Source organism: Xyrauchen texanus, chromosome 14, assembly GCF_025860055.1.
Source record: "Xyrauchen texanus isolate HMW12.3.18 chromosome 14, RBS_HiC_50CHRs, whole genome shotgun sequence".
In the NCBI taxonomy this organism is placed as follows: Eukaryota; Metazoa; Chordata; class Actinopteri; order Cypriniformes; family Catostomidae; genus Xyrauchen; species Xyrauchen texanus.
Genome location: NC_068289.1, coordinates 40,814,590 through 40,828,924, shown reverse-complemented (window position 1 = coordinate 40,828,924; position 14,335 = coordinate 40,814,590). Strand labels below are relative to the sequence as shown.

General features: G+C 37.8%; 1 protein-coding gene across 2 annotated transcripts in view; it reads left to right on the top strand.

Annotated features, from left to right (window-relative positions):
• Positions 1-14,335, top strand: part of LOC127654743 (RNA-binding motif, single-stranded-interacting protein 1-like) — a 93,510-nt gene that overhangs the window by 40,353 nt on the left and 38,822 nt on the right. For both annotated transcript variants that reach the window (XM_052142073.1, XM_052142074.1), the window contains exon 3: positions 13,535-13,593. In XM_052142073.1, coding sequence (XP_051998033.1) covers positions 13,535-13,593 — 59 coding nt within the window. The remainder of the gene's footprint in view (positions 1-13,534; positions 13,594-14,335) is intronic.

The window sequence follows — 14,335 nt, the reverse complement described above, 5'->3', positions numbered from 1 at the left end:
TGTAATTCTTGTTGAATAGCAACGTTGTATTATCATTTACATGTCAGGGACTATATCTTCTAAGAAGTTTGAGACTTTTTTCTAATAAAACAATATTTTTATAATAAGTGTGTAATTTATGCACTACAGAATGGCATTGCAAAAATAATAGAGCTGTCAGAATTAACGTGTTCATTTTTCTTAATTGTGATTAACGCGTTTACCATTAATACAGCATAAACACTTGTGTGAAGGCCGAACACGTTATAATGTGTCCACCCAGAGTCATTACACTGACAGACACACAACAGTGCCAGAGTCCTTCTACCAAGAGAGTCTACAAGCTTATCATAAAATAACATAATGCTGCGTTCCCATTGACATTCTATGGACGAAACTGTCTTAACGTGCTAGTCGACTGTTCCGCTCTCTCCAGGTTGTTATCGCCGTAAGGCACGTTTTAATTACCACAGGAGCACACAAATCATAACTATCACCAAAATGCAGAATGAGATGTTTTTGTTTCAAAGCGCTTTTCATGGTGGGGCGTTGCCACCCTGACGCGAATCATGAATGCAGCTTCACAATTGCTGTTACAATGCGGATAGCCACAGTCCACCGGCAGATTAATATTGTGGAGGATGAAAGTTTAAGGGATTTAATGCCCATTGCAATGAATATGCAACCCATGTTGGGACTATTTTTTTTCAATTAGTCGAACTCTCATTTTCCCAAACTTTGGGAAATATTTAATGTTACTTGAATTTGTGATATTTTAGTGCATTGTTTTTATATTGTGGAAGGATTTGTTTGGAAAATGTTAATAAAGCTTTATATTGCTACATATGGTTTTGTTTTATTTTCTAAGATGGAAATAAATACATTTTGACAAGAAAAGTGTATATATATATATGTATATATATATATATATATTAGTGTAAATTTCGGCAATTAATCACGATGAACTATCACATTAACACACCCTCTTTTGTTGATGAACAAACAGATAGTCCCGCCAACTCGTGCCATCGGTTAAGTCAATATTGCTGTGTAGGACTGGATGGGCCTAAAAAAAATGACTTTTTATATATTTTTTTTTTATTTAATTTTACAGAGAAAATTAATGTACTTAATGTGTAATTAATGTGGCTTTCTTATATTTCTCTCTGCATATTAAGCTGGGATGGAATATATTTTAAAATGGAAAATTTACCTCTTTTGTACCTTTATTGCTTGGTAAATTATTTTAACTGGAGTATTAAAATTATTTCGGCAACCGTACTAACATTTCTAAATGTTATGGTAGATTTTAAGGCTGTATATTGATACAGATTTTTCAATTCGATTCAGATTCACACGCTTTCGATTTAATATCGATTCATAGGAGTACATTTCTGATACAATGTTCATTTTGCTTATATTTGAAGAAATTCTGTCTCCGCTAATGCTTTTAATTATAAAGGAACCATCTAGGTACAACTCGAAAATATAAATATTACAAACTATGTTTTAGCATTTGTTTTTCATCCAATTTGTCACATTTTAGCTTCTAATTCAGTCTATTCCATCAATTAATGTCTTGAAATTGCATTTACAGTTGAAGTCATTAAAACGAATTTAATATTAGCAAACTATAGATTTGACAAGTCGTTTAGGACGTCTACTTTATGCATGACACGAGTAATTTTTCCAATAATTGTTTATAGACAGATTGTTTCACTTTTAATTGACTATATCAATTCCAGTGGGTCAGAAGTTTACATGCACTAAGTTAACTGTGCCTTTAATCCACTTGGAAAATTCGAGAAAATGAAGATTCGCCCATATAATATAATTATACAGCATTAAATTAACAAGTTGTGAACTAGAGCTCATGCGGGATGTTTGAGGAATATGTGTTTATTTGATGAAAGCATCGTTAGATATTGAGATTTTCTTTAGTAATCTCACACAGCCTGGCTGTATCGCTGAATGAAATCTCATATTTCGGTCACTCTGTATGAAGGGCTGCAGGCTGACCATCTCCTCTAAGAGGTCTGGGATAAATGTCATCAATAAAAAATGAGGCATATGCTGTAGCACTCCGAGTCTATTTGGTCATTTGATTTAGTGATTTTCGAGCAGAATCACAGAATCGAAACTCCCAAGGACTCACTTGAGAATGAAAAATGTGCAGAGATTGACAAACAGACCATTATGTCTTTTAGCAACAATAAAATACAATGTGAAAAAGAAAATGGTTTTGATGACTCCAAGCAGGAGTGGACGGACGGCATGACTAAAATGTTATATTACAGTATGAGTAATTTTATATCGTGGTGATGGTATGTATAAACATATAGTTATTAAGGAGCATATAAAGTACTTTCATACTTTCTGAAAATAAGCTTTACTACACCCATTTGTTTTATTGAATTTCCAGCAAAATAACTATATTGTGATGGTAACAGTTACAGAATTTCGAGATATCACGAAACCATGCGACTGTTCTCTCGCTAATGTGCGCTGAGCCGAAATACACTTTTTGAACTCTTAAAGTGACAGTACTCTTTTGCTGCTTGCATATGCGACAATTCCGTGCTATGCTCCTAAAATGTGTTTGTTATTAGCCACTGGCTAGTGCATATTCATATGAGGTAAAAACAACTGTAACTTCTCTATCACGAATATGCGCTGCGCTAATTTAACTGTAAACACTTGCTAGCAGACGCTCTCATTAACTTTCTCTTAAAGAGACAGTACCAATTTAGTGCTTGTTATACATTGTAAAGCAGTTCAATAGAAATCCTCCTGGCGGCGAGAACCGGCTTGGCAATATAAATAATAGTTTAATGAAAAACAACCAAAAACACACAAACATAAACACAGAGCAGCTGCCTGTAATTCTCTCTCTCTCGAACCGTCATCACGGCCATCGGTCATCCCCGCCTTGTTCGACCTGGGAGGAGGCAGGAGGGTAAAAACAACAACAAAACAAAATAGGCGAGGGATAAAGACCAACACGGAGCAACAGATAAAGAGAGAGAGGAGAGAGAGAGGGGGTGAAAAAATAACTCCATCACCGGTTCTCTGATGCGCCCATCATTTGGTCCCCGATCACTTCTCCACCCTCTCAGGCAGACGGCAGCCCTCCTTCCCGGGCGAACCAGAGTCCCCCAGCGGACAGAACGCTCCTCCATGTTCCCGGCGCCCGTGGGGGCTCTCCTCTGCCCCTGGACCTCTCCTCTGCCCCACTCCTTCCCGGGCGAACCAGAGTCCTCCAGCGGACAGAACGCTCCTCCATATTCCCGGCGTCCGTGGGGACTCTCCTCTGCCCCTGGCAGCAGCCCTACCGCTCCAGGTGGTCGGGGAGTCGCTTCCATCCTCCACTCGCGGACGGCAGTCCTCTCGACCCCTCTGAGTTTCTGGGGAACGGCAGGGCACTCCTCCTCCCATGGCAGCGGCTCCTTCGCTCCAGGCGGTCGGGGAGTCCAGTCCCCACTCGCCTCGCGGACGGCGGCCGTTCTCCGCGTCCGGGGGGTCGGGCTACTCAGTCCCCCGGCGGATGGCAGCGGCACTCCCCTGGGTGGACGGCAGTGTCGAGGACTCTGTGACGGGCATCCCTCCTCCTTCCCGGGTTTCGGCACCAATGTAAAGCAGTTCAATAGAAAAGGAGGCGAGAACCGGCTTGACAATATAAATAATAGTTTAATGAAAAGCTGAACCAAAAACACACAAACACAGAGCAGCTGCCTGTAATTCTCTCTCTATCGAACTGGACGCCTTTATCCCTCACGCGCCCCCATCAGGCTGATTGGGGACCTGGCGTGCATTGTTCCAGCCCGGCCCCGCCCTCCTCCGCTTTACATACATATTAATGTAAACTCAATGTAAATCATAAGTGCATATAAAAAAACATGTAACTAAATGTAGTAAGTGTAATAAATGTGTAATGTGTTATTAATATTTAAAGGAACAGTCATACGTTATGAACGTTTTTACTTAAAAAAAAATAAATAAATAAAAAAAATAAAATAAAAATAATATAAATATATATATATATATATATATATATATATATATATATATGTATATGTGTGTATGTGTATATGTATATGTATATATGTGTGTGTGTTTATGTGAAGTTCCCTTCCTGGTTAACTTAATATTTTTTTCAGATATTATCATATACATGTCATCAAAAGTCTGATGAGTAAAAACTGAAATGTGCTAGCCAATGGCGATACCTTCTCCAACGTGTCCATAGATGGTTGGCTTGTTATACAAATGAATATAATCTCAGTGTAAATACTTGTTAATTGTACACATTATATCAAACAGTGACCGCTCATGTCATTAACATATATTAATATATCATGTTAAATAATATTAATAAATAGAATAAACATATTATTCAGATGAGAAATTTTGCTCAAACATTTATCATGTTTGTCATTTAAGAGTTGTGTTGAATCGAGATTATACCTCATATTGTACCTCGAACCATATCGTCCCATCCCTATTAGTGATATAGAATTACTCTGTATTACAGTGTAGTGTAGAAGCCATTGGGAAATAACAGAAGTTAAATCTCAGAATTTGTGTCTTGCGATGTTCACAGGTTTGTCCTCAAAGGAATTCAATCAGTGTCTTTAATTAGAAATCTGTTCCAGTGTACAGACTCATGCACAGTTCATCTCTGTGAACACTTTAATGTGAGCACTGGATTAGTGTTGGGCTCTTCACTGCAGGGTCAGTGGCGTGATTGTCTAACCCATAGCTTTATTTAGCTTAATCTCATCCTGATGGCTAAAGCGGTATGTCCTTTGACCTTTCAGATGTAACCTTTCAGTGAACAATATAAGGTCAGAGGTATTGATGTCATAGCACGGGCATGTTGAGCTTTAAGTATCAAGTAGAATGTCATATAATATTGGGCGTGCAACAATGGAATAAATGCTAAATATATATTGCGTAAGAAAAATGACTGCTATAGCTAAGTCTCAATATTTTTCATCCTTTTGAAGATTTGAAATGGTCTAAATGTGTTGACCCTTTCTGCCGGCGGGACCACAAGAAAAACAACACTGCCAAATCTTTAATAACTACAGTTTTGACTGACACAAAATAGTTTTGTTTGAAAGCTTAGAAGCTCTACTTTACAATGCATGTAGGCATTATGACCAAAACTGAACTAGTGATTTGAAATTTGCCGACAAATCAGAAGTGCTCCAATTTGATAATTAAAAACAAAAATTGCATTGTACATACGGTATTATTGCAATCATTAAAAACATCAAACTCATAAAATAGCCATGTGTCATATGTTGTTGGAAAGCTCTCAAAGAGTAGATTTCAACCAGTCTATTTGTTTTACTCACAGACAAAAATATGGCGAGTAATAGCAAAGTATATGTCTTTGAAAATTATGTTAATGTTACTTATATGCCGCATAACTTCCCAAAAAAATAAACAGAATATAAAATATCATTATCATAACATTGCTTGGAGGAGGTGATTATATTTAAAACGAGACCGCACACAAGATAATCAGCATGTATAGATCATTAGATAATCCACATGAAGCACAATGTTACATTTGACCACCAGGAGATGGCGCCAAATACATGACACAGACTCAATGATGACCCAAATGGCACAGAATGAAACGGATTCTGTAAAATCTCATGACTAAAATCACGTCTGCATGCTATGCAAACCTTAAGTCATTGTTGTGTTTGCATATGCAATTATTTCTTATGTACAATTATTATTTTTTATAAGTTTGGAGATGTTTTTGGACAGTGTGATAAATTATATTTGTAATGCTATAATTTTTTATTGCTTTTTCGTATCAACACACATTTCTCAGATACAGTTGACATGATTGGGAACAAAACAAAAGCAGTTTTTCAGAGCCACCTTATTTACACCCAGAGATATGTAATGTTACAAATTTAAATTTATTTTCTTGTTTCTTTGGTTGAGTGTCTCAGAATGCATTGATACCAAACACTTGACCCTCTTTGTTTTTGTTTGTTTTTTGTCATGTTAAGGCTTAAAAAGGCGCTATATAAGTGCAGAACATTTACCATTTAAAAATACCTTCAGAGCATAAAGGGTTAAAATATATAAATGTGTGTGTATATATATATATATTTACATTTTTTTTTTTTACAATCGGAGGAATCATAATTTCACAAATCATCCATTTCAGCAAAGTAGATTCAAAATTTGAAGAATACACAATAAAAATCTAGTTGAAAATACTGCAATAACGGCATGTTTATCTGTTTATTGTGCATATTTAATCATTTTCATTTATATGCACCAATACATCTTAACAATTCAATATTTGTTGTGAATGATTCAACATTTTGACTGATGATGCAAATGAAGATTCGCAAGATTCTTCACGATTTCAAATCAAATGCAAATGCAGTTTTCTTGCTTTTTTTTCTCTTTTTAAATAAGGTGATTTTTGGGGAATTATCAGCATATTGGTGTGCTTGTAAACTGGCTCACTGAATCAGAGTTTTGAACTGATTCGTTGTAACCGACATTATGAACTGATTCACTGAGCTGAAAATGAGTCCAACTTACCAACTTTAACTCTGTTTTTGCAACTGAAGTTTAAAATCAGTCCAAGCGCTCTCGCACTTGTGACAAGTTGCAAGACAAAGAATAATTGCAAAACTAGTTTAATGATGCAGTCTTGAGGAAACTTACTGGCCAAATAAAATGCGATGTTGCTAATAAAATGTCATTGCTAATATATTGTGAATATTTGATATATAGCCCAGTCCAAATTATCAGAGGTCTCACATGCAGAACGTCTGGAGGTGTTTGGTGGAAATAAAGATTGAAAAGCTGATATTTACACTTCTATTTACAAATCATGTAATGCATGGTGAATATGTATACTTTGGCAGCTTAGAAACTGTCACCATATGACACGGTGTGAAAACAGCCTGTTATTGTCCAGTTTAAATCAGTCCAGTTTGCTGTCTGGTGCTACAGATTTTCTTAAAGGAGAAGTATGAGGATAATACACTAAAAAAAGAGTTTGCAAGGCAGCACTTTGTTGGTACTCATAATCATTTCTGCTTAAGACTTGTTCTAAACCCCTAACCCAAAGGATTGCATTTCTGCAATTCATTTAAGCCTGAACTGCTTAACATATAGACTCTGTTTAAACATTAAACATTGGTTTGTTGAAAATCTTCCACTGACTTCCATCAATGTTAAATGATGTAACCGACAGCGATGACATCATTGTAATATGTGCATACTGATTTGTGATTGTTTTTTCCTTTCTTGAATATATTTATCCATTTCCAGGGGTGGAAAGAGTACTAAAAAAAAATCATACTCAAGTAGAAGTACTGTTACTTCCCAAAAAATGTAGTGTGAGTAACAGTAGTTGTCCTAAAAACTACTCGAGTAAGAGTAAAAGAGTTTAAATTTAAAAGTACTCATGAGCAGTGAGTATTGAGGACTGAGTTGCAAAACCTTTGCCCCATTATAATGAACACTGTATGCCAACTTTTAAAATAAATCACTTATCTATGATAAATACTACATGAATCTGATTCCAAAAAATAATAGGGAGACATGATAAGAGATGAAAATATTAAAAAGGTATTTTCAATACACTGATCACCATTTTAAATTGTAATGCATGAAACAATTACATTAAAATCAGTTTATGTGTAGGGTCTAATTTCCCTTAATGCTGACAGAACTTTATTTTTGTGCATAAAACATGTTCAAACAATGCAAGGAATGCCAAAAAATGCTAAATAAGCAGGATCACTTGGCACGTCATGTCCTGCACAATAGAGCAGGTAGATCAGGCATGGGAAAAGTTGTTTGGTAAAGGGGCTACATCATGCTTAAAAAGGAATAATTCACCCAAAAATGAAAATTCTCTCATCATTTTCTCACCCTTATGCCATCCTGGATGTGTATGACTTTCTTTCTTCTGCTGAACACAAATTAAGATTTTTAGAAGGATATCTCAGCTCTTTTGGTCCATACAAAGAAAGTGAATCAATGCTAAAATATTGAAGCTCCACAAATTACATAAATCAGCATAAAAGTAGTTTAATCCATGTCTTCAGAAGCAATATGATAGATGTGGTGAGAAACAGATCAATATTTAATTCCTTTTTTACTATTCTCCTCCCTGCTCAATCTCCACTTTAACTTTCACTTTCTTATTGTGTTTTTGGTGATTCACATTCTTCATGCATATCACCACCTACTGGGCAGAGAGGACAATTTCTAGCAAAAATGAACTTAAATATTGATCTGTTTCTCACCCACACCCGTCATATCAATTCTGAAGTCATGGATTAAACCACTGGAGTTGTATGAAATACTTTTGTGCTGCCTTTATGTGCTTTTTGGAGCATTGAATGGACCTACAGAGCTGAAATATTCTTCTGAAAATCTTAATTTATGTTCTGAAGAAAGTCATAGACAGATGGCATGAGAGAGGGGAATTTTTGAGAATGCTACTAAAGTTATTCGGCCAAAAGTAGTGAGTGGTTTTCTCGTTTCCTTGTTAATGTTGTTTGATTAATAGCCTTTATATGACATAGCCTACTAGACATGCTCAATTCGGTTACATGTTCACTTCAAGTCCAACATTTTGATGCAAATACACTTTTTGTCCCACTGTTTATGTTCACTTTAGACGAAAACATCTGCGTTTACATTTGATCCTCACCAAGACGGGCACTGGCGAAATTATAAAGTGTATTTGATCATTTAGGCGGTCAAACATTAGCCACCTGTCGATCAAACAGCACGCATCGACAGACGTCAGGAAATAAAAAGTAAATCTTTTATTTCATCTAGATCGACCAACCAGTGGTGCTCTTGCTATCGCGATTGATGTAATGAACACCCCTGTTCTAGATGCAGAACACAGACAAAATATAGAAAACTACTCAAAGGTTTGATCGACGACATACATATGCTATAAACATCTAGACCATTTTATTGCCCAGCCCTATTGATGACATTGAGATTATTGGGCTGATGTGAGAGATTAATGCAGTGATGGATGATTAAATTATAGGCTACATTATAGACACGCAGAAATATGAAATTTACATCGATACGTTTCTTCAAATTAGAGGCAGGATTAATGCTGATATATGGCTTGAGCAAGTTAAGCTCACATAACACGATCATGCAATTGGCCTTTTTCACTGCTAAAATCCCTTCCAGGTGCGGCCGTGATGTTCAGCTGTAAACTGTGCTTGAGGCATTCTCCGTAGTTCTCCATAGGATTGGTGGTGGCGTAGTGGGCTAAAGCACATAACTGGTAATCAGAAGTTTGCTGGTTCGCTTCCCAAAGCCACCAAGGTACCCCAGCAAGGGAGCTGTCCCTGTAATAAAGGCACTGTAAGTCGCTATGGATAAAAGCGTCTGCCAAATGCATAAATGTGAAATGTAGTTGCCGCCAGATTTGCTGCTGCCGTTCAAGTTTTTAACATGTGATTTGATTTGATGGGAGTCATGAGACTCTCCCTAGCCATTAATATTGATGGATTAAAAATAAAATCAGGACAGGGAAGTAGCGAACACAGATGGTGGGAAAATAGCACATTAAAAGGACAGTTACAGCACTCAATTAATAGTATACCATTTTTAAAGTACTTAAAATACAATTCTTGGGAAATGTACTTAATTACAGTAACGTGAGTATTTGTAATTCGTTACTTTACACCCCTGCTCTTTGCGTTATGTGTTAATTCACATGCACTGCTGACAGAAAACAAGATGCGTGATTGGTATCATAACAACGGCACACCAGATGTGAAATAAAAACCTAGTTGTGGTATATTTTTTTAAAGCCTGGTAGGGATGAGCAGAATTATAACTTTCATGAAAAGCATACGGTTTAAAAGCACTGTTCTATTCTTTTATGTTATTGATGATGGCATTATTGTAAGGGTTTTACTCTCCACGAAAATCCACTTAACGCCTCTAAATCGCATGTTCATGCAAATAAGAGGATGTGCTTTTTCAGACCTTTTCACCTTTGCAACTATCCAGACTGGAGCAGGTTATAGGTGTGTCCTGAAGGAAACTCTGTCTAGATGTAAATAATAGAAAACAGGGGCCGTTCCTCAGGGGACTGAACGTTCTTCAAACATTCTTTGATGTGCAAGGTTGTGCATTCTTATGTTTGGTTAGTTTATACTTTGTTTTAACTTGTGGTTGACTGATACGAGGTGCTCAATTACAGATATCTGGAGAGCCGATGTAATGTTGTAATGTTGATTGCAGTTAAATGTAAATTAGATGCCATTTTTATGTTTAATTAAAAAAAAAAAAAAAAAATTCCAATTATATCAGTTAGTATTCAGTTCACTAAAAATAATTGCAATCATGATAACACTAGTGTATCTCTCAACATGTATATGAGTCAGACTTATAGCTACAATGCAGAAGATGACGGTGATGTTTGCTTAAATGGGGTTATGAAGCATCGCCCTCAGCTCTGACAGTGGAGATTAACAATCATCTGCTGGATGGTAACTTGAGCTGAGGATGGCCTCCATAATGGGATCAGGACTGGGGTTGAAATGGCATTCGCATTGTTCTCTGAGCCGCGCTCCTCATACCGTCGACATTCTATCAGTCTCTGAGCTTCTTTTCCACTGTAGGAGAGGACACTGCAATTCAATTGTAATAGATTTTTAGCAGAAGCTAATGGAGAGGAGGCCTAATAGTACGAGTTTTCCTCTCGATAGCCTCACTGTTTTCCGGTAAACCAGATGCTGATGTGCACGAAACAACGCCCATAAACGCTGTTGTTTTTCTCTCTGGACACAGAGATTAACGAATGACATTTGTCAAGTTTTCATAACGTGTTCCGTCTGTTCTGAAATCTAGTGCGCTGCCTCTTTAGGCTGCATTTTAAGGCGTCATATATGTGCGCCAGACACAAAGGCTGGCATAAAAGGTAGGCAGGTTGATCATGCATCTATATGTTGTATTTAAAAAAATGTCATCTATATCTCCTCTGTTTAAATGTCTGTGAAGCAGCTGTTTATTAACCCCTTAAACTCTGGTGTATTTTTGGTGCAGTTGTTCACACTCAAATGTAAAAGCTGTGGATTATTTGCGAAAATCGGAAATCACAAAAAAAAAAAGAGACTCCAATTATTCATAAATAATATTGTATGCATTTATAATCTTATGATAAGGTTTTTTTTTTTATAATTTTTTTTATTTTGTCCTAAATTTGTAAACATGTAGTTCTGTTTCTGTGCACTATACCTCACTTTGAAAAGTCTTATTTCATTCCTCTAGATGGCAGCGAGCACTAGAATTTTTTTTTTCCTCTATCACATTCCATCAAAATATACAGATCTGAAATGTAGGTGGCGCTCTTACGCATTTTAGCCCTCATAGATGTGCTCGTCCATAGACATTCAGTCTAATTTTAAGTTCATGCACCACCCTCATTATTTCATTGAATATCTCGGCCTCTGAGTGGACTAGAAGCACAATCCAAGTGTCATTAAAAAGCTGTGATCCTCACCTTTGCACTTATTTAAAATATATCCATCCATCTTCAACCACTTATCCGAAGTCGGGTCGCGGGGCAGCAGCTCTGAATGGAGGACCCCGAGGCGTTCCCAGGCCAGTGTGGAGATGTAATCTCTCCACCTAGTCCTGGGTCTTCACCGAGGCCTCCTCCCAGCTGGACGTGCCTGAAACACCTCCCTAGGGAGGCGCCCAGGGGGCATCCTTACCAGATGCCCAAACCACCTCAACTGGGTCATTTTGACGCAAAGGAGCAGCGGCTCTACTCCGAGCTCCTCACGGATGACTGAGCTCCTCACCTTATCTCTAAGGGAGAAGCCCGCCACCCTTCTGAGGAAGCCCATTTCGGCCGCTTGTACTCGTGACCTAGTTCTTTCGGTCATGACCCAGCCTTCATGACCATAGGTGAGGGTAGAAACGAAAATTGACCGGTAGATTGAGAGCTTTGCCTTCCGGCTCAGCTCTCTTTTCGTGACAATCGTGCGATAAGAGCGAGTGCAATACCGCCCCCGCTGCCCCGATTCTCCGGCCAACCTCCCGCTCCATTTTCCAATCACTCGTGAACAAGACCCCGAGGTACTTGACCTCCTTCACTTGTGACAATACCTCCTTCCCTACCCGGAGTGTGCACTCCATCGGTTTGATGGTAAATCATATATATATATATTTACAATTTGAAAATATTATCATTAATAGTCGATAACATATTTTTATGATGATTTGTTTAGCATACTTTTCCTGCTTGACTGCTTATTTTGTTCTGTACATCTAAGATATAACATTAGATTATTAGGCCAAGTAAGCTCACAGACAATTTGGGGCTTACTGCAGCAGCTATCAGAGCATAAAACTGACGTTTATAGTTGATGACATACAGAAATCATATTTCACTTTGTGATTCTTTTGAAAATCTTTCAAACTGTGGTATTTGGACAACAAAATAAACTATACAGTCACGTTGCTGCGAATAAGAGCTTTCATTTGATATGTGACTTGTCCATTTATGTGCTATATGAAGGACTTCATATAAATATTTCTACCTCATTACCTGTAGGGGGCACTCATTTTCAATGCGATATGATTTGAGGCCTTATTTTGTTATTTTAAGTAACACACATACAGAAGTGATGTTTTCTGTGCAAGGTTCACACTCTAAGCTTTCAAATGATACCTCATATGCCTGACTTACATATACAGAAATGTTAATGTTTCTGTTGTATTTGTTGCTTTGCGTCATTTATTAGCGCAAGAACGTGTCTGGACTAAACGGCCATTTAGAAGTCCGCTGTAGGCAGAAATACAACCTCACTAGATTTTGTAACGGAGTTGTTTTCACCCACAAAGCTTTTGATTGAAATACTGCTTTCATAAGCCGCTCACTGTGTGACAGGGAAGGCAGAAGGGAGTTAGCCATCATAACTGATTAATATAAGGTAAATTGGTGGAAACCCTTCATCTCCCAGGAGAAGCAGAACACGAGGTCACCACGACTCCAAAGGGACGTGCACATGCTTTAGGAATCATTCGCTGTAATTGGATTTAAAATCTCATGAAGGCTTTGCTATTTGGTTATTAATTGAAGGGGCTTAATGACCCTTTTTTTTCTCCGTATTTTGCTGTCGGTGGCTGTGAAATACTCAAGAGTCTGGATTGAGCATTCCACTGCAGTTTTTATAAGCTCCTCATAAATCAGTCACATTTCTCTCCAAGGACCCTCGTCCTTTCTTCCCCTCTCTGCATTGTTCATTTCTAGCTTTAGCATTATTCCGGTCCCGAATTTGAGATCATTTGTGACCAAACAGTCCAAGATGGTCTATGTTGATTCTTTATTCTTGGTTCTCTGACATGTGTCCTGTATGCACATAGGATGTGGCCGAGCCGTATGCAAAATCAGTATAAATATTGTTGCAAGAAAACTAGTGTTCATTCAAATAAAGGGTTGTGGTGTACACTTCAGTTTGTGCATGAATTATAAAATGAAACCCATTTTTGTTCTTTTTTGCAGATTTGGAAAAATCGTATCAACGAAGGCCATCTTAGACAAAACCACAAACAAATGCAAAGGTATGTTCTGTATATGTTTTTGCTCTGATTCATGTGGCTTAATATCTGTGCCGTTTCATGTTTTGGTCCAAAGTGTGTTTCATTGTAATATTCCTCTGAGAACATTTGTGTGTGAGAAATAAGTGACAAATAAGTCTTCGTATCAGAGTTTTGAATCGGCTCATTTAAAATGACCACTTAAACCTGTTTTACAAAATTGAATTTCAAAAATGTTAACAATGTTTATTGCATGTACTGAAGTTTAAATAAAGAGGCACTATCAAAACAGCAGCCATATCACCCTGCAGCTCTTACCTGGTTGCTCACTAAAGCTAAGCAGGATTGAGCCTGGCTAGTACCTGGATGGGAGACCTCCTATCGAAAACCAAGGTTGCTGCTGGATGTGGTATTAGGGAGGCCAGGAGGGGGCGCTCACACTGCGATCTGTGTGGGTCCTAATGCCCCAGTATAGTGACGGGGACACTATACTGTAAAAAAAGCACCGTCTTTTGGATGAGACATTAAACTGAGGTACTGACTCTCTGTGGACATTAAAAATCCCAGGGCACTTCTCGTAAAGAGTAGTGGTGTAACCCCAGTGCCCTGGACAAATTGCCCCCATTGGCCCCTATCTATCATGGCCTTGTATTAATCTCCATCCCTGAATTGACTACATCACTCTACTCTCTCCTCTCCACCAATAGCTGGTCTGGGGTGGGTGTTCTGGCGCACTATGGCTGCCGTTACATCATCCGGGTGGTTG